Consider the following 24184-nt stretch of genomic DNA (forward strand, 5'->3'; position numbering starts at 1 on the left):
AAGGGCAGTTTTGGTGGAGTAGTGAGGACAAAAACTTAATGGGTGTGGATCAATGAGAAAATAGAATGAGCAGAATTGGACACAAGTGAATATAGAGAACTATGTCATGAAGCATTCTGTAAAAAGAAAGGTGTGTCAGAAATAGGGTCAAGAAAGTGTTCTTAAAGGCTGGGCGTAATTACAACAGGTTTTTATATACTGATGGAGGAAGGCTGCAGGGTGGCAAGTTGACACGCCGGAAACAGAGGAGAGAACTGTTAGGGCAACGCTCTTAAATTGGCCAAAGGAATAGAGCTAGTGTGTAAGGGGAGGGTGGGCAATGAGGAAAGGTAGATGCAGGCCGGGTACATGTGGTGGTAGGAGATATATGCCTATCCTTTGGTTTCTGTATGCTTTTTGCAAATGAAACAAAATTTTTGGTTCTCATACTCATATATAATGATAGTGATGGGTGACATACTCACTTTGGGATGACAAGATTATCTTTAAAATCTGAAAAGTCCGAATGTTGCTAATGCTGTTGCTGTGAACATTGAGAGAAATGGTCTGCTAATATTCCAAGACAGTCTGGTGTCCTTTCTCCCAAATAGTTCTTCCTGACACGGCTATGTGGATGTTTTAAAGTGTTTCCTTGATAATCAGCTCTATTGAGATAACCCCACGATAATTAGCCCCCTTCATCTAAACACCAGCTATTTTTTTAGTTTGGATCTTTGAGTCATAAGGTTTTTCTTGTTATTTTTTTTTTTCCTCAGAGTATCCTACATTCCTGTTTCCTGGGCATTATTATAGGTAGTCTAGTATCGACATGCGTACACTACCGAATGTAAAATAGTTAGCTAGTGGGAAGCAGCAGCATAGCACAGGGAGATCAGCTCGGTGCTTCGTGACCACCTAGAGGGGTGGGGTAGGGAGGGGGGTGGGAGGGACGGAGGCTCAAGAGGGAGGGGATATATGTATGCATATGGCTGATTCACTTTGTTGTACAACAGAAACTAACACAGTATTGTGAATCAATTATACTCCAATAAAGATCTATTAAAAAAAATTAGTAAAATATGGCTGCTGACTGCTCCATTCACTGAATTTGCAACTTATAGCTACTTTCCAGTTCAAACTATTAAATGTGGGTACATGGGATAATGGGTCATTTACTGAGTTGCTGATACTGATGCTCATACTGAAAATCCGAGGGATCATTCTAAAATGTTTAAAATATGTTCGAAGAAGGCTTTTTGTTGGTTGGTTAGTTGGTTGGTTGGTTGACAAAAGGCTTGACAGAGCTCTCTGTTTTCTAGGTGGGATCACTGAGAGTCGAGATTGAAAAACTCTTAAAAATCATCTGGTCCGGGGCTTCCCTGGTGGCGCAGTGGTTGAGAATCTGCCTGCCAGTGCAGGGGACACGGGTTCGAGCCCTGGTCTGGGAAGATCCCACATGCCACGGAGCAACGGCCGGTGAGCCACAATTACTGAGCCTGCGCGTCTAGAGCCTGTGGTCCGCAACAAGAGAGGCCGCGATAATGAGAGGCCCACGCACCGCGATGAAGAGTGGCCCCCACTTGCCACAGCTAGAGAAAGCCCTTGCACAGAAACGAAGACCCAACACAGCCATAAATAAATAAAAATTAAAAAAAAAAAAAAAAGAATCTCAGTTCTGTAAGTAAACTAATCAGAACATGTGGTTTGAAAAAAAAAAAAAATCATCTGGTCCAATCATTCATTTGATGCTTAAACTCCCCTATAACACCTCTGCTGAATGTGTGTGGACACTTTCCTGAGCTCTAGTGCCAGGGAACTGACTACTTCACTCCTCTGTGTCATAGAAATTAACAAGCAAGGACACATTCGTAAGTTTCTACTTAAAATGATGAATTGTATGAAACTTTTCAGGACAGGCAAGAGATTTTTCAGTTGTTACTCAAAGAATTATAAGTCAGAATTATGCTTTTACATAGATACAAAATGGGGAAATGCGGGTAGCATAAGAACCTTATGCAACAGGCTGAGCTGCAAAGGATCCCAAGCTAATTCTTGTCTGAAGCACTAGTCGCTTCACAGGTGAGGGTGGAGGATGATATCCCAAAGCTATCCTGGATCTTAATTTTCTTCCCTAACCTTGACAGCGTGGCAGCCACTTTTCTTGTCTCTGACTTAGCTCAGGGTACCTGGTTTTACTGCAAGATTTAAAATACCACCCTTCTGGTCATCGTTTTGGTCAGAAGATCAAGTTCATAATCATTAATGTTTAATAAGATAACTGGACACACCTATGCATTTTGTTTTCTCTTAAAAGCACATAATGCAGACAGAGTGAAATCATTACAGGTTAATGATTCTGATGTTTCACTTTTGTTTTAATCTACCTGTTAGAATTAATTCCAGCTGAAGTAGACTTGTCCATTTTTGACATAAACCTCAGGATAGTAAGTTTACTAAAAAACTGATTTCACTGGGGAGAGAGGAATGAATAGGTGGAGAATAGGGGATTTTAAGGGCCACCAAATGATGGATACATGTCATTATACATTTATCAAAACTCACAGAATGTGCAACACCGACTGAAGCCTAATATAAATTACAGACTTTGGGTAATAACGATGTGTCGGTGTTGGTTCATTGATTGTAACAAATGTACCACTGTGGTGGGTGATGTTGACAGCAGGGTGGGCTGTGCTTTTAGGGGGCGGGGGAATAAGGGAACTCTACTTGCTGCTCAGTTTTGCTGTAAACCTAAAACTATTCTAAAAAAATTAAGTCTATTAAAAAATGATTTCACAAAGCCTTCAGGTGTAAACACAAGTTTCTGAATAAGCACAACTACTCATTTCCAAAATGTTCATTTGTTATTAGAAAACTTGGAACCATTTTTGATAAATTGTTACCCATGGCAATTAAAAAACTACAGTGGGGACTTCCCTGGTGGTCCAGTGGTTAAGACTCCGTGCTTCCACTGCCGGGGACACAGGTTAGATCCCTGGTTGGGGAGCTAAGATCCCGCATGCAGTGTGGCTCGGCCAAAGAAACAAACAAACAAACAAAAAAAAAGCACTGACAGTGAAGACATTTACTTCTTTGGTAAATTATTTTGTACAGTGAAGAATCACTGTAATTTAGTTGTATGATAAATCCAGGGATGTCTGAAAAAAGCACCACAGACTAGGAGCATCAGATTTTCAGACATTTTTTATTTTTTATTTTTATTTATTTTTATTTTTATTTATTTATTTATGGCTGTGTTGGGTCTTCGTTTCTGTGCGAGGGCTTTCTCTAGTTGCGGCAAGTGGGGGCCCCTCTTCATCGCGGTGCGCGGGCCTCTCATTATCACGGCCTCTCTTGTTGCGGAGCACAGGCTCCAGACGCGCAGGCTCAGTAACTGTGGCTCACGGGCCCAGTTGCTCCGCGGCATGTGGGATCTTCCCAGACCAGGTGTCGAACCCGTGTCCCCTGCATTGGCAGGCAGATTCTCAACCACTGTGCCACCAGGGAAGCCCTTTCAGACATTTTTTTAAAGCAGAACCTGAAAACTGGGGGGAAAGATTCTCTCAAGTAATTGTAAAGTAATCTCTGAGATAACTGGATATTTTCTCCGGGTTTTCTGATGGTTTTATAATCTGCTGGCAACTGCAGACTGGTAAAAATAGGTAGTATTTTCTAAGAAATAACTAGTTGATTTTATTGTTTAGCAGAATGGAAAGTGAATCCCTGGGATTATGGAAGAAAAGAGAGGCATAAATGACCTGTTTCATACTTGGGGTACTGGAAGAATCCCAAGAATGCAGTTTAGTAAGGTGGTTCATCCTGCTTCTGTGGGTGACCATGGACAATTGTCACAGACAATAAGAATTCCACTGGGATTCCAATCCTGCGAGATATTAGGTAAGGGGCACTTACAGTGTCTTGCAGAGTATGTGTTCTGCTCATCTTTTTTCCAGAAAAGAGCACAGGATTTTTATGTAACATCTCAGATGCAAAATCATCCTGCTCCAGTAGAAGGAGAAGATCCTTGAAGAATGTGTATCTACGAGAGATTATCAAAAATAAATAAGCTACAAGGACACAGCACTGTACAAACTACATTGTACAGCACAGGGAACGTAGCCAACATTTTACAATAACTTAATTTTTTTAAATAAATAAATTAGTTAATTTTTATTTTTGGCTGCACTGTGGGGCATACGGGATCTTAGCTCCCCAGCCAGGGATCAAACCTGCTCCCCCTGCAGTGGAGCACAGAGTCTTAACCACTAGACCGCCAGGGAAGTCCCTACGACAACCTTAAATGGAATATAATCTATAAAAAAAAAAAAAGAATAACTATGTTGTACACCTGAAACTAATACAATATTGTAAATCAACTATACCTCATGAAAAAACAAAAAACAAAAAAATTTCCTAAATAGAACAAAGGAAATAATACGAAGTGGAAACAAGCAAGTATGTGATTCTGCTAAGACCAAATGAAATCTGTATCTGAGTCAAGATGTTGGCAAGTGAGAGAGAATGATGCACAGGTGGTCAGGCTTCTTCCCAACTGATACTGGACAGTCAAAACCAGATTCTACTGGGGGAAGGGGTTAGAGAAGGGGGACAGTAGGGCAGCAGTAGGGGGGGAATTGGGAATGTGACCATTGGAGAAGCACAAAGATGAAGCAGCTGACTGAACTCCATATATATATATATATATGGAGCAACTGAATTTGGAGAAACTAAACTTCTTGAGGTTCCCAATGGCTGGGGGTACATATTGACAGGAGGGAAGAACTCAGTCATTGCCGACACAGAAACACCTCCAACAGGCATTGAATGACCATCTATGACCTTCTCTGCCTTTCCCTGTCTGCAATCACCATCTCCATGACCTTGTCCCTCTCTACTTCCTGGGATGTTCGTTTTTACATCATGCAAACATTCTTTCTCGGTGTTAGCCCTCACTGTCCTGTGCCCTGGACCCTTTGTGGAACGAACTGGAGTAGGAAAGTGGATAGAAGTCAGACAGTCCCAATGTGTAGGAAGCAGTGAAGAACTTTGTGATTATGTGAAGTCTTTGGCATTCTGGAAATTAGGTAGGAGGATGAAATTGGCAGAATCATAATTATGATGATGTGAAGTCTTTTGCATTCTAGAAATTAGGTAGGAGGATGAAATTGGCAGAATTATGAGTCTAGTTTTTCCAATTATTTACATTTAATAGGTGTTTCCCTTGATCACATGATATATGAACTTCTAGCACAATACCATAATATGTTTGTTATATAAAATAAAGTTTTATCCAAACTGCATGTATCACCATATAAACTCCTTTAGAAATGGAAATAATTCTAACTTAAGTTTATCAGCTTTAATGCTGTTAAGTGAAAATCCTTGAGTGTCACAGCTGAGTAAATATTCAAGAAAAAACAATGACTACTTTAGGTAGGTAACAAATAACAAGCCACAGGCCAGCCAAGTTCTTTTGTTTTGATTACTTTTCATCCCTATTGTGAAAAGAAAAGGGGAAGAAATGCCCTCAGTAAAATTCAGAAATCCTACCATCAAGCAAAAATTCCCTTTATAACTAAGTTACAGGTAGAAATCCACTTAAAAAAATGCCGTGGCCAGTTGTTAACACACCAGTGCTGTCTACAAATACAGTTGTTTAAACACACCAGATTGTCATTACTCAGCAGGTGCATTAATCACAATTCAGCTTGCTATCAGGAGTGAAAATTACTGGTGTTAGTAAATTTCCACCCCATTCCCTTGACTTTTATTTGGAACCATTCATCAACAGTTTCCTCCTTCATTAGAAGTCACAAGTTAACCAAGCTGAAAAAAAAAACATCAAAGAAACACAATTTGATGATATCTCGGAAATGTAAATACTTAGGGCAATTTGGTTAATTCACAAAATCTCTTAAGCATTACAGTAATCTACTCAAGAAAATTCTCAAGCCTTTGTTTCAACCACTAGCTATGGACATATCAAGAAGTTCTTGAGAAAAAAACAGAACTCTTGAAGTAGTAAATTTCCAGTAATTGGTCTCAACCAGTCCTCTGACAAGTGTGTTACTCCCTCAGTTTTTTTTGCTAATCCCCCAATACACCTCTAAAGAACTGTAATCCGTTGCCTTAAAGAAAGGCTGCCAGTTTCATCTTATTGCCTTCACCAGAAATGTTCCGGCCCAAGGAAGCCAGGTCCCAGCTGCCCATAGGAAATGTTCAGAGGGCACCATACCCAGGACTGGTTCTGAGATAGATGTCTTCCAAGATAAATTAAGATCCTAAATAATATTAACCAGTCAATCAACAAATATTTATCAATTACCGTTCATAGGAACTGAGATAGTTATTAAAGAGAATATAGTATAAGAAGAGCTAGTCCTCTACAACTTTACACGCTAGATGTCTATAATACACGTATTCACAGGAAAAGCTAGCTCCTAATACAGAGCAGCAGATTGTTGGTGCTAAACGAATGTGGTGATAGGAACCGCCATAGACTCTGGATGACTCACTCCAGACTACAGGGATGAGATAATTCGGCCATCGACTCAGAGAAGAAGCGAGATGTGGAGTGGAAAGTAGGGGAGGTGAAACAAAGGGACGAGAGATGAGGGAATCATTTGTATTTGAGAGCAAAACGGAATCTGCAATAAATATAAATCTGTTTTTGTGCATGGTGTCAGTGTGACTACATTTCAAATATGACTATTATTAATCTTGACTTAAGCACATTTTGACACTATTCATTCGAAAAGCTGAAGCACACTGAGGTCATCCACGGCTGATTCTGATTTTGGTTCCATTAAGAATCATGGGAAATACAGTCATAGCTGGCCCTAGTGGAATTACTATCTATACTAAGATTGTTCCTCCAGGTTAACCCTCTCCAATAATCTGTCCCAACCAAATCAATTATAAATTGTCATTGTTTGCAATGAGGGAGTTGTACTGATTGACTTCCTAGCCGGCCCTTCTCAGATTAATAGATCTGGAAGGTCTATAAATTCTTCCATTTGAGCAATGTGGTCAATTTTTCTACACCTTAGTTCCAGGTAATTAGGTTCATCTAATCCAGGTGATGTTAAGTAAATCAAAAATTACATAAACTACAGGAGGCATATTGTTGCTATTTCTGGGCTGCCAGTGTCCAGAGGTGTGCTTCTTGGTTTTCTGCACTCAGGACATCTGGGACAATTTAATGAATGTGTGAATATAAGCTGAAAAGTATATATATGCTGAAAAATATATGCTAAAAAAAAAATATGTGCAAAGGGAGTACTCGAATAAAACCATGACTTCCTGAAGGGGACATCTGTCACTTTTGTCTGACCAGCGTCTTTTTCCCTTCTTTTAATGACTGAAGGCAGTAGCACTCACTGTTCATCTGTGTAATTACGTCTTACTCATTTTGTGCAGTATTGTGGGGTTGTCAATCAAAGAGCTTGCTCCCTCCCTTGAAGCTAAACTCTAGAAGAAATCTGAATTTTGATAGGAGGGACAAAGGCTAAAATGATTGGAATTGATCAGTCCAATGGCAGTGTCCTAGGTAAGACTCTCCTTGGAGTCCCTGAATGCTGTCCTGATGGACTTGCATTTCCAGAGATGTGAGTGATGAAATCTTCCTCAGTACTATAAGCTATTCCACACTTTTAAAATCTGCTATTATTTAAAAAAAACATTTTTTTTTTTAGCTGATTTTTGTGGGTTGCAACCAAAGGGAATTAGCGCATACACTTTACTTCTGTTAGAACTTCCAACCATAGCATTAGGGATGGAAAGGTTCAAACTGTGCATCCAAGAGAGGACCCAAGAGTAAAGATCCATTCAAGGACCTGAGATTTTATAACAAGTAAATTTATAATCCACTCTTTTTAACAACAACAAAAATTTCCCAGCATTCTTTATAACATCATCCCAGGATGTATGTGTTACCAGTAACATCAAACGCTGAACAGAGACAAGGACTCTTGAGGAAAGTCCACTGGACTTGATAAGAGCAAAGCTTTAGCAGATTGACGGGGACAGAGTACGTTTGTATGAGGGAAAGAAGGAAACGGGAAGATAGAAAATATAGGTTTGGCAAAGAAAAGAAGAGGAGGGATGGAAAAGTAGTTGGAAGAATCAAGGAAAAATTCTTTTTGTTTTTAAGCTAGGGATGAACTAGACATGTTTGGAGGCAGGAGAAAGAGGTGCTGAAAAGGAATAGGACAGCAGGGCTGGCTTCTGGGCATGTGACCTGTGCTCAGAAGGGCACTGCCCTTGGCCTTAATGCTCTGCTGTCGCTGTCTTGAAATTCTTACTATTTTTTGAGCCAGGACCCTGCATTTTCATTTTGCACTATGAAAGTGCTTCATAAGATATATGTAGGCTGATTAATGCCCCCCAAAGGTGCCCACGCCCGAATCCCCAGATCCTGTAAGTATGTTACCCTATGTGGCGAAAAGGACTTTGCAGATGTGATTATGTTAAGGATTTTGAGTTGGGAAGATTATTTTGGGTTATCTGGTGGGCCCAATGGAATCACAAGGATCTTTACAAGAGGGAGGTGGTAGAGTTAGGTTTAGAAAGAGAAGGCATGTGACAACAGAAGCAGAGGGAGTGAAATGTGACAATGTGATGCACAGGTCATGAGCTAAGGAATGCCTGGCCTCTAGAAGCTGGAAAAGGCAAGAAAACATATTGTCCCCTAGAGAAAGCGTCTAGAAAGAATGTAGCTCTGCTGATCCAATTTGGACTCCTGACCTCCAGAACTGTAAGATGATAAATTTGTTTTAAGCCACTAAATCTGTGGTAATTTGTTATACAAACGATGGGAAACTAATACACACTGCATAAATGTAAGGTGATGTATTACTAGTTTACTAGAAATCAAGGATATTAATAAAGCTAATAGCAGCTATCATTTATTGAACATTTCTTTTATTCTAGGCACCATACTAAGCCCTTTATGTTTATAATCTTATGCAATCCTAGAACAATGTTTCAGGTGGGTATTAGTGTGTTTACTTTATAGACGGACAAACTGAGGCTCAGAGAGATTAAGTAACTTGTCTAAAGCCACATAACAAACTAGGATGTTTTAGAGGTGGGAGCTGAACCCAGTTATCACTCCAAAATTTTCTGTGTGTTCATCCCCATTCCCAGATTTTATTATGAACTTGGGTTACGTCCCATCCTTTAACGTGTTTGTAATTATGTATGTAATTATGTATATAATCATGTTTGTACTTGTCAGCATAGGAGTGGGACCTGGACGAGGCAGAGGACGACATCCACGTCTGGGGCGTGTAAGATGAAGGAGGAGCCGAAGCCATCTCCACAAGTCGCAGGTGGCTCATCCAGGCACCCGCGGTAGATGTGAGGCTACAGAAAAGTGGGTGAGACAAAGAAAGCGCCCGACACTGAAAAGTCGAAGAGCCGGTGTTTCTCATTTGCGTAGATCCTGGGCGAATCCTGGAGCCTCGCGGCCGCGCGGTGTCAACGAGCGATGACACAGGGAGGGGCCCCTTCGTCCCGTTTCCAGGAGCAACTGCCAAGGGAAGGGGCGCGGCCTGCGGCCGGCTGCGGGGTAGGGCGCTCCATCCCACCGGCCCGCACCGCCTCTTGTTTTGGAGGCCCGCGTGGTCCCCCGTCATTGGTCGCCTTGGAGCCCGAGGCCCCGGGGAGGCGGAGCGGTCTCCGCAGCTGTAGTTCCCGGGTTCCCCTGCCGCCGGCCCCGCCTTCCGGCCTGAGGCGCCCTCCCGCCCGCGTGGGACCACAACTCCCACAAGGCCTCGCGGTCGGAGGGGGCGTGGCCGGGCGCAGGGGAGGCCGGGGGCGGGGCCGCCTGGGGGATGAAGTCGGGGCCACTCGGCTCGCCAGCCTCGCTCACAGCTGCTGGGCGCCAGGCAGAGCGTCCCCAGCCTCCGGACGGGCGTGCAGACCTCTGACCCTGGAGTCTCTTGGCCGCCGGGAGTCGTCCGCTTGGGTCGTCGCCCGGGCCGCCCGCCGTTCTCCGGCCCCGAGGGGCCCGGCCGGCAGCTGCGAGGGGAGAGGTCAGCATGAGCCGGGGGGTCCGGCGGGCCGGCGCAGGGCAGGGGGCGGCGGCCGCGGTGCAGCTGCTGGTCACCCTGAGCTTCCTCCCGAGCGTCGTCGAGGCCCAGGTGAGCCCGAGTGATGCCGGCGCGGGGACCCCCGGCCAAAAGCCGGCGGCGGCAGCGGCGGCGACCGGGCCGCAGCTGAGGCGCGGGAGGGCCGCGGCCAGAGCCCGGCGTGGTTTCTGGCGAGCGGAAAAGACGGGGGTGGGGCGCGGGGAGGGGGGTTGAAACCGTGATCGTTGAGCCCAGGAAACGCCTGCGAGCCGCTCGTGGCGTGCGGGGATGGCGACACTCCTGGGGTCATGGCAGGAGAAAGAGGAAGATGGTGACGGTCCCCGGAGGTGTTTTCGTTTCTATCTTTCTGATGTTTAAGCGGCTGAGAGTGTGGCGGGAGATGGGACGGGAATGAAAACCTTCGCGGCTGTTAAGGGAAGAGAGCACGCAGAGAAATGGGGAATCCCTCCCCGCGGCGAGCTCAGGGGGGCGGCGAGCAGATGGAGAGGAGGTGACAGACCCCGCGGCCCTGCAACAGCCGTGTGGATCGCGAGGGGGACGAGACTTAACTTCCTCGACTTTCGGACTAGAGAGCCCCTCGCATCTTCCCTCGCTCAGGACCGCCGTATTTTTACCCAGCTTGTACTCTGTCTCCTAAGTGGCATCGCCAGGTGAGCCCAAGTACGAGACTGGGGGTCTGTGTCTGACCTTGTGGCTCCATCAGCAGTGAGGTGCTGGCTGGTAAATTAGGGTTTGGGGGTCGTCTTTGTGAGGCGTATCTTACGGAAGGGTTCTCAGTATGCTGGAAATCAGAGGGTTAGCTTCCCAGAGCCTTTTGCCTTAAGAAAGGTGTTTGCTTCTTTTTCATACAGGAGAATTTGAATAGACTGCTGCCAGGTGCTCTCTTGCCTGCACCTGCTCCAAAGTGGCAAAACTACTAAAAGCAAAAAAACACAAAAAGGTGTCTCAGGTGGCCCGATAATGAGGGGAGATGTCGATTGAAGCAATTAATGCTGATTGTTAAGTAAAATTGAAAATAACTGAGGGTAACCGTGTAAACATGTTTTTCTCACTTTTTATTCAGACACTGTTTTTCATAGCGTTATGGTGTTCTGAATCCCGGAATGCCCGAATATTCAGTTTCTGTTCCTGTTTGAAGTTTTTTTTAAAGATCTTTTTTTTTTTTTTTGGATGTGGACCATTTTTTAAGTCTTTATTGAATTTCTTACAATGGTGCTTCTGTTTTATGTTTTGGTTTTTTGGCTGCGAGGCATGTGGGATCTTAGCTCCCCGACCAGGGATTGAACCCGCACCCCCTGCACTGGAAGGTGAGGTCTTAACTACTGGACCGCCAGGGAAGTCCCTGAATATTTTTTAAATGAATGATTTGATAAAAATAAAAGGGGCAGACTTTTGGTTTGGGTGGGGAGGGGGAGATATTAAAAGTGCAGATTCTCTGGGTCCGTTACCAGATGTTCTGACTTAAGGGATCTGGATGTGAACCAGGAATCAGCATTTTAAACCAGCCTTGCAAGTAACTAATGCAGTTACCCTTATAACTATCTTTTAACCCCATTTGGAAACACTGAAATAGATAGTGGCAATCTGGGCATATCTACCAGACTTAGGAAAAGTATATTTTCCGAATTGTCTTTGGCAAAATTATTTTCTAGTTATTAGTGGGCCGTTTCTTTTTGAGTAGAATTTACATTTAGCTATTTTTTAAATTTTTGATTTTTCTCATTTTCTCTTTATATAGCATATATTAATTGTATACTTTATCACCAATGTAGAAGCTTCGTTTTAGGTTCCTATCACTAATTATGTGTATTAATGCTTTATAATTCCATGTGTACTTTAAATTTTATTATATCCAAGTGAATATATGTAATTTAAATTTCATTATGTCCAAATGAATATATATAGTTCAATAGTTAAAGATTTGTGCATATTCAAGGTAGCATTGTACCAAGCAGTCCTCAAAAATGAATATATATGGTTTTTGTTTCCAGTGGTACTTTCTAATGTAGTGTTGGATCATATTTTAGATAGTACTTTAATCTGTAACATGTTTAAAAATACATTATCTCATTTTATTTGATGTATCTGTGGGCCGATTGAGGTAGCTGACGTTCAGAGAGCTTACATGATAAATATCACACTTGTTAAGTAAGTGAAAAAGATTAGACTGGAGCCCCAGTAGGCTTCTTTCTGGTTTATACAGTGCATCTCAGTGAGCTTGCTTCTTTGCGGTATAGAAATAGAGCAGGGGGAGACCCAGGAAAATAAAAAGATGGAACCAAGCCAGTTCTTTCTCTTCTCTTTCATACACTAAATTGGAAGAAAACGGTGAAGAATAAAGGGAAGAATTAGATTTTTTTGAAAAGTACTTCTATTCACAAGAAGTTAGTTAAGGAGATGAGTATATTGAATGTTATCTCCTTACATTAAAAGCATAAAATTATTTTTAAGCACATGAAATGATAGGCATTTGTACATCACATACTCCATGTTTTATAAATGAAATGTAAATGTGCTCTGTAGTATGGCAAAACATAGGAACTAAAAACATAGTGCATACAAGTGATATAACAAGTTAATCTTCCTGTAAAGAAATAACTTCAGTCAGATATATTTTTAAATTTTTTAAAATGCATTTCTGAGGTGGCAGGAAATCAAGGAATACATAAAGCCGCCCCGCCCCCCAAGATGGAAAGCCAGAACCTTGAGACTCAAACAGTGCTGCTTCAGTCCCATTACCTTGAGGACCTCCCCCAAACTCTGAACACCTTGAGCTTCTGCTTTAACAACTACATGGAGTGGAGTGAACAAATAAAGCCTGTGTCTGCCCAAAGAGAGGGAAATAAAAGGAGGCCCCACCATAAAGCTTGGGCTCCACAGAGCTACATCTTCAATAACAAGGGTAAATGAGAAGTGAAACCCACCACAAGTAAGGGGAAAGTGAAGAAACTTGCTAGGGGAAGGGGAAAAAAAAACTGCCTTGAAAATTTGTAACCATGAGCCAGCCCTTCTACAGGGCAAATTCATGCCACCTGTGCTGGGAAAAGCTTTAAGTGGGAAATTTAATTTGTAGCAGCCTCAGGTTGGTACGCTCCCAGTTTACTGGTAAAAGCAAATATCCATTCCCTCTGGATGGATTTATTTTCAACCCAGGCCCTAAAGAATTCTTGAAGATAAAGTGTCAGGAAGAATAAGCTAATAGTCAAAAATCACAAAACACACAAAGGCACCATGAATGAGATATTAGAAATATAGATTATAGAAATAGACCTGTAATGACCTTAGATTTTGAAAATATCAGACATAATTTAAAATCACTGTGTTTAATGTGTTTAAATAAAAAGACTTGAAAGTATGAAAAGGAACAAGAAATTTTAAAGAATTACCCAAAAGATTAAAACATAATGAAGTAGAAGTTCTAGAAATGAAATTAAGAAATCAATGGATGGATTAAATAGCTGATTATACCCAGCAGAAAACAATGATTATTGCATCAGACAACCATTTTATGTCCTTTTCTTTCTACTTTACTCTCCAACACCTCCTTTTCCACCCTCACTTTTAGCTTCATACTTCACTAAAAAACTTGGAGTAATCAGAAGAATCCACATCTGTCCACCTACTAGTCTCTGACACACATATTTTGACTTCCTGTAGATTACCATGGATGAACCCTTTGTGCTCTTATCAAAGGTCAATCCCTCTACTTTTATTTTAGTCCCATTCCTTCTTTCCAATTCAAGGACATGGCTCGAGCAAATCTTCCCTTTCTCTCCTGGATCATTGATTTTTCCTTCTCTAATGGACAGTTACTGTCATCGTAAAACATGCTGTTAATTCTACTATTTTAAATTTCTCTCTTGACCCACCCATCTCTTCTGACTCTGCTCAATTTTTCTATAGAAAAATTCCCCTCTATAGAAAAACTCCTCAAAAGAGTTATCTTTATCTTTCCTATTCCGATCATTCAGCCCATTCCAGCCTGACTTTTGGCTCTACCACTTCTCCAAAACTGCTCTTGTCAAGGTCACTAATGTCTTCTTTGCTACTAAAGCCAGTAGTTTTGGGAAAGCTAAGATTTAAAAACTATCAGCAGATTTTTTTCACAGCTCACCACTCACTGTCCTTGAAATACGTTTTTTGGTTTTTTATTTTTCTTTTTTTGGTTTCCAGGAGAGTATACTTTTCTGATTTCTTTCCTGTCTTTCTGCAGGCCAGTCTTTCTTAGAATCCTTTGCTTGTCCCTCCTCTGTCCCTGACCGCTAATCGGTTGAACCTCAGGGTTCAAATCTTGTACTCTTTCGTCTGTCCACCTTTGTCATCTCATTTAATCTCTTGGTTTTAAATACCATCTATATAACTGACTCTCAGAATCTCCAGACTAGGATTCTCGGCTCTAGATCCATACATCCAAGTACCTTTTCAGCCTCTCCACTTGGATAATTAATAGGTATCACAAACTTGATGTATCAGGAACCAAATTCCTGATTTCTTTTCCCTCTCAAATCTGTTCTTCCCACAGTCTGCTCCCCCTTAAACCTATGCTGCAGCCAAGCTGACGTCCCTGCTGTTCCTCAAACACAGCAAATGTGTTCTTGCATTGAGACTCTTGGACTAGCAGTTTCCTCTGCCTAGCTAGCACTCTTCTCATGTATTCATGTGGTTCACTCACTCACTTTCTTAGGTTTCTGCTACAGTGTCACCTTGTCTGCCATGTCCACTTACCTAAATTGTCGCCTTCCCTGACCGTACAATACAAAAGAGAAACCCTTCATCCTCGCCTTGTACTCCGTGTTCCTTTTAGCCTCTGCTTGAAACTCTTCCAGTGGCTTCCTGCCTCACTCAGTGTGGTGTGATACAGAAACATGCTTGCTCTTTGTCCCCTATTCCTGGCACGAAGCTCCTAAAAGCCTTGGAATTTCCTGAGAAATAGGGGTGCCCCTTTCAGTCGTAGCTGAGTTTATGCTAATGAGGTGACTTAGGTGGGAACCCCTAGAGAGCTTCAGGATGAGCCTGGTGCAGAAAGGCCAAGTGCTTAGAGGATTGGAACTTTCGGCCCTACCCACTGACCTCCAGGTTCGGGTGAGGGGTGCTGTAGATTGAGCTCTGTAAAAACTCTTAGAACAGTGAGATTCGATGAGCTCCCAGGTTGATGAACGCATAGGCTTGCTGGGAGGGTAGCGCAGAGGCACGGAACTTCTGCACGTTGCCCCCTCCACCCATACCCCAATCAGTATCTCTTCCGTTTGGCTGTTCTCTCTTGCCCTGTGCATCTCTTCCGTTTGGCTGTTTCTGAGTTGTACCCTTTGCGGTAAACCAGTAAAAGTAAGTAAAGTCTTTTCCTGAGTTCTCTAGGCCATTCTAGCAAATTATCAAACCTGAGAAGGAAGTTGTGGGAACCCCTCTCTATAACCAGTCAGCCAGTACAGGTGGCTTGGGGCTGGTATCTTAAGTTGGGGCAGTCCTGTGTGTCTACACCCTTACTCTTTGGGGTCTGCTCTAATTCCGTGTGGTATCAGAATTGAATTGGGCACGCAGTTAATGTTGGAGAGGTGGAGAATTGGTTGGTGTGAGAAAACACCAGACTCAGAAAAGCCAAAATCTTAATAAAGGTCCTCTAATTCTCCTTTTACCTACTACATAGTCTTCCTTATTGTTTCTCTGAGCCGTTGGGCAAGCTTACTGCCTCAGGGCCTTTGTATTTAGTATTCCCAATGCCTGGAATGCTTCTTCCTCTCCTGCCCCCCCTCACCCCCCCAAAAAAAGTATGGTTTGCTCCTTCCCCTCTTTAAGTTTTGCTGAAATTTCAGTTGGACCTTCTATAATTATCCCTCTTTAAAAATTTAGCAGCCCCGATTCTGTAACACCTGTCTCAATTCTCTGGTTTTCCTCCGTATCACTTCATTACTATCTGACAGACTCTATACTTTGGTCATTCCTTTTTTTTTCTCTTCTATGAGAATTCTCTTTCTTCTAATATTACATTCCCAGTAATTAGAACAGTGCAGGGCTTATGTTAGGCTCTCAATAAATATGTTGGATAAATGAATAAATGAATGGAAGAGAAGTGCAAATAAGTTTTTCATAATGAAGCCCAGAAAGATAACAGGATGGTAAATGTTTAAGAGAGCTTAAGAGACGTGAATAATAGAGTAAGAAGGTCTCATATGATGACTGGAGTTCCAGAAGGTTAAAATAGAATAGGGAAAAAGCAGTATTTTTACTGCATGTCAATATAAAAAAGACAACCCAATAGAAAAATGGACAAAAGATACAAACAGACATTTTACACAAGAAATACAAATGTTTTATAAAACATTAGAACTTTGTACCTCATTAGTGCAAAAAAAAAATCAGAGACCCTTTCATGCTTACTAGATTGGCAAAAATGAAAGCACAGATTAATATAAAATATTGGTTGAGGGTATGATTCAACAGTAACTCCCATCTGCTGTTGGTAGGGTTGTAAACTGGTACAACTGTTTTGGAAATAAGCCTGTCATTCCCTAGTAAAACTGAACATGTACTTCTAGTAATTCTACTCCTAAGCATATAACCTGGAGGAAGTCTTACACACATACATATATCAGGAGATATGTACAAAAATGTTTGTATACATTGTTCTTTAGCTGATTCTGGAAATAACCTAAATATGGATTGTATTAGTTTCCTATTGCTGCTGTAACAAATCTACAAACTCGGTGGCTTAAGATAACACAAAGTTATTATCTTATGGTTCTATGGCCAGAAGTCTGAAAATTGGTCTTAAAGGTGTGTTAAAGGTGTGAACAAGGCTGCATTCTTTCTCCCTTTCTCTAGGGGAGAACTGTTCCTTGCCTTTTCCAAGCTTCTAGAAGCTGCTGTGTTCCTTGGCTTGTGGCCTCTTCCTCCATCTTCAAAGCCAGCAGTGTAGAATCTTCCAGTCTTCCTCTGACTCTGACATTCCTGTCTCCCTCTTATAAAGAACTTTGTATTGGTTCCACCTGAATAATCCAGTGTAATCGCACCATCTTAAATTCCTTGACTTAATCACATCTGCTGAGTCCCTTTTAACATAGTCACAGGTTTCAGAAATTAGAGCATGGACATCTTTGGGGGGCCATCTCTGCTTACTGTATATAATAGATCAACAATAGAACAAATAAATTGTGATATTTTCAGATAATGTAACATTTACAGCGGTGAAAATAAATGAGCTACTATAAAATTCATCATTTTGGATAAATGCCAAAGTAAAATGTTAGCAAAAGAAGCACATCACGGAAGAATTCACACATTAGATTACGTTCATGTTAAAGTTCAAAAACAGGAAAGGATAACCTAAGTACATTGTTTAGGGATACTTCATATGTGATGAAATTATAAAGAAAAGAAATAAACAAAAGTAAAATTTTTACCTCTAAGAGGAGGGAGATGGATATAATTAAAAAGGGACTTCAAAGATACTGGTGGTATTCAATTTCTATTTATAAATTTTATTTAGATATGATTGACATATAATATTGTATCAATGTTAGATGTACAACATAATGATTTGGTATCTCTAAATATTGTGAAATGATCACCAGAATAAGTCTAGTTAACATCCATCACCATACATTATTAGAAATTTTTTTCTTGTGATGAAAACTTTTAAGATTTACTTTCTTAGGAAGTTTCAAATATATAATACAGTCTTATTAACTGTAGTCACCATGCTGTACATTACATCCCCATGACTTTATAGCTGAAAGCTTATACTTTTTAACCCCCTTCCCACATTTCACTGAACCTCCTATCCCAGCACCTCTGACAGCACTAATCTGTTCTCTGTATGCATGCGCTTAGATTTCTTTTTGTTTTTTGTTGTTGTGTTTTGTTTAGACTCCACATGTAAGTGAGACTGTATGGTATTTATCTTTCTCTCTCTCACTTAGTTCAATATGCATTATGTCCTCAAGTTCCATCCATGTTGCAAATGGCCAGATTTTATTCTTTTTCATGACTGGATATATTGTATATATATATACCACATTTTCTTTATTCATCCATCAATGAATACTTGGGTCGCTTCAGTACTTGGTTATTGTAAATAATGCTGCAGTGAACGTGGAGCTACATATATCTTTTCAGGTTAGTATATTTGTTTTCTTCAGTTAAATACCAAGAAGTGAAATTGCTGGATCATGTGGTAGTTCTATTTTTAATTTTTTTCTGGGCCCTCCATACTGTTCTCCACAGTGGCTGCACCAATTTACATTCCCACCAACAGTGCCCAAGGGTTTTCTTTTCTCCACATCCTCGCCAACACTTGTTACTTCTTGTCTTTTTTAATAATAGCCATGCTGACAGGTGTGATGTGATATCTCACGGTGGTTTTGATTTTCATTTCCCTGATGATTGGTGATATTGAGCACCTTTTCGTGTACCTGTTGGCCATCCATATGTCTTCTTTGGAAAAAGGTCTGTTCAGATTCTCTGCTCATATTTTAATCAGATTATTTTTTGCTGTTGAGTTGTGTGAGTTCTTTATATATTTTGGATATTAACCCCTTACTGCATATGATTTGCAAATATTTTCTTCCATTCCATAGGTTGTCTTTTCATTTTGTTAGTGGTTTTGCTTTGCTGTGCAGAAGCTTTTTCGTTTGATGTAGTCCCACTAGTTTGTTTTTACTTTTGTTGCCTTTGCTTTTGGTGTCAAATCCAAAAAATCATCACTAAGACTGATGTCAAGGAGCTTAACACTTGTGTTTTCTTCTAGGAGTTTTATGGTGTCAGATCTTATGTTCAAGTCTTTGATCCACTTGAGTTAATTTTTGTGTATGCTGTAAGATAATGGCCCACTTTTCATTCTTGCTCATGTGGCTGTATGTCTGGTTTTCCCAACACTGTTTATTGAAGAGACTATCCTTTCCCCATTGTGTATTATTGGCTCCGTTGTCATAAATTAATTGACCATATATTTATGGGTTTCTTTCTGGGCTTTTATTCTGTTTTGTTGATTTGTGTGTTTTTGTTTTTCTAGGTTTGTAATTTAGTTTGAAATTGGGGCATATGATGCCTCCAGCTTTGTTTTTTCTCAAGATTGCTTTGGCTGTTCTGGGTCTTTTATGACTCCACACAAATTTTTAGGACTGTTTGTTCTATTTCTGTGAAAAATGCTGCTGGAATTTTGATAGGGATTGTATTGAACCTTTATACTGCTTAGAGTACTATGGACATTTTAACAATATTCTTCTAATCCATGAGTATGGAATAGCCTTCCATTTATTGTGTCGTCTTTAATATTTTTCATCAATATATTATAGTTTCTAGGACTTTCACCTCTTGGTTAAATTTTTTCCTAGGTGTTATTTTATTCTTTTTGTTGCAATGCTGAATGAATTGCTTCTTAATTTCTCTTTCGGATAGTTTGTCATTAGTGTATGGAAGCACTACACATGATTTTTGTGTATTGATTTTGTATCCTGGAACTTGTTTATTAGTTCTAACAGTGTTTAGTCTAAAATTCTTTAGGATTTTCTGTGTATCATATCATATCATCTGCAAATAGTGGAAGTTTTACTTCTTCCTCTCCAACTTGGGTGCCTTTTATTTCTTCTTCTTTTCTAATTTCTATTTTTAAAAATTTGGTTATATACAGTGTTTGTCTTAGTAGTAGCCTTTAAGAGTTGGAAATAAGTTCACGGTAATTTTGTATGCCTTCCTCCAACCCCTACACAATTAACATATTTAAAAATACTGTGGTTTACTAACTAAAAGTTAACAATTTAAGAAGAATTTGTAAGAATGAGCAGTCAGTGGGTAAAATATTTTTAAAGCCTAGAAAGATTTTTGGTGTGTATTTTGTTTCCTCTTTTCCCCCCTTTTATTATTTAGGGGCCTAGAATTTGAAGTTTTGTAAGCAGTAAGCTCAGAGCAATGGAATGAAATTTGGTGGAGTTAGTGACAGAATCTTAGTAAGTGGGATAGCAAAGCATAATAGAACTTCAGAGCCACAATTCTTGATAATGATTCCTTTTCTTTATCTCAAGATAATATAGCTCTAACTCTTTATGTTGTAAGGAGTTTGGCGACACATTTATACTCCTAGGGAAAAAGCGTGAGACAGAAACAACTGCGAAGTTTCCATTTTTTGATCGTTCTTTGCATATATTCCTCCTGTGGATCACATGAATAACCTTTAACAGGCTGAGTCCCATTTTTGTTTTTAAATTTTAATTTTAATTGCGGTAATTGTAGGTTCCATGCAGTTGTGAGAAATAATACGTAAAAATGTCATTTACCCTTTATCTAGTTTTTTCCAACGGTAACATTTTGTAAACATACAGTATAATATTATAAATAGGACATTGACATTGATACAGTCATGTGTATCTGTTTTACTTGTTTCATTTGTGTACCTATGGATTAGTTCTGTACTCTTTTTTCACATGTATAGGTTTGTGTGTCCACCACCAGTCAAGATACTGAAAAATTTCATCACTGCAAGGATCCTTTCTGTTGCCCTTTTATAACCACACCTACCTCCTTCCTACCCTACTCCCCCCATCAAGCTCCCATCCCCTACTCCAGTCCCTAAGCGCTGGCAACCAGTGAGCTGTTCTCCATTTCTAAACTTTTGTCACTTCAAAAATGTTGTATCAGGCTTCCCTGATGGCTCAGTGGTTAAGAATCTTCCTGCCAATGCAGGGGACATCGATTTGAGCCCTGGTCTGGGAAGATCCACATGCCACGGAGCAATTAAGCCCGTGCGCCACAACTACTGAGCCTGCACTCTAGAGCCCGCGAGCCACAACTACTGAGCCCGCGTGCCTAGAGCCCATGCTCCGCGACAAGAGAAGCCACCGCAATGAGAAGCCTGCGCACCGCAACGAAGAGTAGCCCCCACTCACCGCAACTAGAGGAAACCCGTGCGTGGCAACGAAGACACAACGCAGCCAAAAATAAAATAAATAAAATAAAATAAAATAAAGTTATTAAAAAAATGTTATATGAATGAAATCATATGGTATGTAACCTTTTGGGATTGGCGCTTTTTCGCTCAGCTTAATTCCATAAAGATTCATCCAAGTTGTGCATGTTAATGAGTCCCAGTTTTAAATTTAGCTGAAGAAAGTTTTATGGAATTTTTAGACTCTGAACTCACTTTGTAAATATCAATTTCTCTTCTTCGATTAATGTATACTTTGAGTAGTGGATAAAAGTATAGATTTTAAAGTGCAATAGACTTGCGACTGAAGTCTCATGTCTACTTTGGAAAAATTATTTTAACCTTGCTAAGCCTTAATTTCCTTACATGTAAAATGAGGATAATGATACCATTTCTTGGGGTATTTAAAGAATAAATGAGTTAACATATGTAGTGGTCTTAGCATCATGCCTGTCACGTAAGTGTTCCATAAATGGCAGTCTAAAAGAAAGACAGAGTTACTACAGCAATATTATTACAGCCTGTGATTTCTAGGTTAATCTTGGAAGAAGTTGCCTTAGCATTCCAATGACTATTTGGATTTTATATATGTTTAGTCAAGGGAGAAAGCATTCAATAGCTTTCTTTTTGATTGCTGAACAAGAATGTTTAGTTCTTCAGAATGGGTATATCTAATCCTTGTATTGCTTTTTGTTTAATTGACCATTGTAAAAAAGTGACTGCTTTAAATGTTATATATCTTAATCAGCAAATACTAGCTAAGTTGAATGCATAATTTGTCTTTTTATGTAATAGTACAGATTTGTTAAGATTGAAACATCAGTAGTTTACATCTTTTCAATTATATACATGTTTCCCCCTAGGTCACCGGTGTCCTGGATGACTGCTTGTGTGATGTTGATAGCATCGATAACTTCAACACCTTCAAAATCTTCCCCAAAATAAAAAAGCTGCAAGAACGAGACTATTTCCGTTATTACAAGGTATGGTTATAATTTCAGATTCCATTGGTACTAAAGATTTTTACATAGCTCTCTACAGGTGCGACTCTTGCGACTCTTTTGGAAACCCATTTCTATTCTTTTTTTTTTTTAAATTAATTAATTAATTTATTTTTGGCTGTGTTGGGTCTTCGTTTCAGTGCGAGGGCTTTCTCTAGTTGCGGCGAGCGGGGGCCACTCTTCATCGCGGTGCGCGGGCCTCTCACTGTCGCGGCCTCTCCTGTTGCGGAGCACAGGCTCCAGACGCGCAGGCTCAGTAGTTGTGGCTCACGGGCCCAGCTGCTCCGCGGCATGTGGGATCTTCCCGGACCGGGGCACGAACCCGTGCCCCCTGCATTGGCAGGCGGATTCCTAACCACTGCGCCACCAGGGAAGCCCCATTTCTATTCTTCTCAGCACTCTGTGTGTACCCTTTATCATTGGAATGTATTAAGTATTGCAGTGAAAACCTATTAGTCTTTTTGAACCCTAAGAATCTGAACTCCCTTCCTGTGTTTGGGGAATTTCTCATTGTTCAATTTGGGTTTTGCGGCAGAGACCCCTTCCTCTACAGAAGTTGAAAATGCCCAGTACTTATTTTATCAACCTCCCTTGTAACTTAGGTTCTGTCATCTAGACACACCTACCCAGGCTCTGAGTTGTGCTGATGGCGTTGTTGTGTGCTGTCGTTGTGAGTGGTACACGGTTCCACAGCAGCATTTGTTGGGTAGCTCACTGTGACAGGTGGCAAAGCAGCCTGAGGACAGAAGCAGAACACCATCCGTAGTAAGACTGCAGCATTGGTTCTGAAGTCTAACAATAGTCCACTCTAGACCATTTCAAAATAACCAACGGTAGTTTAAAGGCAGTAGCAATAACACAAATTCAAAAGAACAGTGGTTTAAAAGCTGCTGTTGTGTTCTTGCTCTCAGTATTTGGTTGGGTTTATAATTTCTTTGATTTTCATTTTTAGTTTATTTTAAAAAGTAAGCATGATTTCCTTTTTTATCCTGTTACTGTATGGTTATCTTAGTCCTTTAAATATTTTTTTATACATTTATTTATGTATTTATTTTTGGCCGCGTTGGGTCTTCGTTGCTGTGCGTGGGCTTTCTCTAGTTGCTGCGAGCAGGGGCTACTCTTCGTTGCGGTGCACAGGCTTCTTATTGCAGTGGCTTCTCTCTGCAGAGCACGGGCTCTAGGCGCATGGGCTTCACTAGTTCTGGCACTCGGGCTCAGTAGTTGTGGCTCACGCGCTCTAGAGCACAGGCTCAGTAGTTGTGGTGCATGGGCTTAGTTGCTCCTCGGCATGTGGGATCTTCCCAGACCAGGGATCAAATCCACGTCCCCTGCATTGGCAGGTGGATTCTTAACCACTGCGCCACCAGGGAAGTCCCCAGTCCTTTAAATATTTTTGAAGGTTAAAAAATAAAACTTCCCAAATAGTGTAAGTTGTGCAGAAAGATAACAAAGTCAAGACCTAAAGATTTGGGAACCCATCCCCTTTTCCCATCAGCAACAAGAATATACAAAAAAGTGAATGTTTCTCCTCTATACAAAATCCTTTAGGAATACAGTTTCCATAAACTTATTTCAAAAAGAAATCTATACCTAAGCAAACTATTGTCTAACATTCTAGACATTTTACATACAAACAACACAGGTTCGAATAGCGTCTTCAAATTCCCACTCCTATGTCTATGAGTCTGTCTGCATTTGTAACTGCTTTCTCTTGCTTCCTTTCTACTGCTAGACCATTTGAAATTGTTGCTTTTAGAGGTCAGAATGGTTGAATGTTGCCAGTTTCATATGGTTCAGTCTAATACAGTGAAGGAAGTGTTCGTTCTATCAAAGACCATCCCTTCACAGAACGTCCAGATCACATGTCCACTCTATGTCATGGCCCTCACTCTTTCACTCCTCCCTTTTGGGATTATATCTTCTGTTTCTGTATCCCCATAGGTCTGGTCAATAGTAGGCACTCAAATATTTGAATAAATGAATGAATATTTCATTGAATCTTTACACTGAAAGCCTGTTAGGTCAACATTATCCACATTTTCCAAAGAATAAACAATGGTTTAGGTATCCTAAGGTAGGGTACTTTTGTTGGCTTACAAACAAAACAGAAGTTTTATTAAGAAAAGGTGTGGAGCAGCTCACAAAATTGAAAGATAAGCTGAAGAAGCATATTTCAGAAAAGACAGAAATTGTAG

At 40.6% G+C, this 24184-nt stretch overlaps 2 protein-coding genes across 5 annotated transcripts in view; one reads left to right on the forward strand and one right to left on the reverse strand.

The window, feature by feature from the left end:
- Window positions 1-3179: 3179 nt before the first annotated feature.
- Window positions 3180-22749, reverse strand: LOC309604755 (uncharacterized protein; the record flags this gene model as incomplete). Its single annotated transcript, XM_082339687.1, has 4 exons — window positions 3180-4018; window positions 9211-10352; window positions 10923-10989; window positions 22616-22749. 4 exons carry the CDS (start codon window positions 22747-22749, stop codon window positions 3781-3783), a joined length of 1581 nt encoding a protein of 526 aa, XP_082195813.1. The 3' UTR covers window positions 3180-3780.
- The window catches only part of ERO1B (endoplasmic reticulum oxidoreductase 1 beta), an 84342-nt gene continuing 69984 nt past the window's right edge, over window positions 9827-24184 (forward strand). For 2 of the 4 annotated variants that reach the window (XM_082407679.1, XM_082407676.1), the window contains exons 1-2: window positions 9827-10124; window positions 21852-21971. In XM_082407679.1, coding sequence (XP_082263805.1) covers window positions 10023-10124; window positions 21852-21971 — 222 coding nt within the window. In that variant the 5' untranslated portion in view covers window positions 9827-10022. The remainder of the gene's footprint in view (window positions 10125-21851; window positions 21972-24184) is intronic. The other 2 variants (XM_082407677.1, XM_082407678.1) reach the window with 2 other exon arrangements.

Source organism: Balaenoptera borealis (assembly GCF_965194805.1).
Source record: "Balaenoptera borealis genome assembly, chromosome: 10".
NCBI lineage: Eukaryota > Metazoa > Chordata > Mammalia > Artiodactyla > Balaenopteridae > Balaenoptera > Balaenoptera borealis.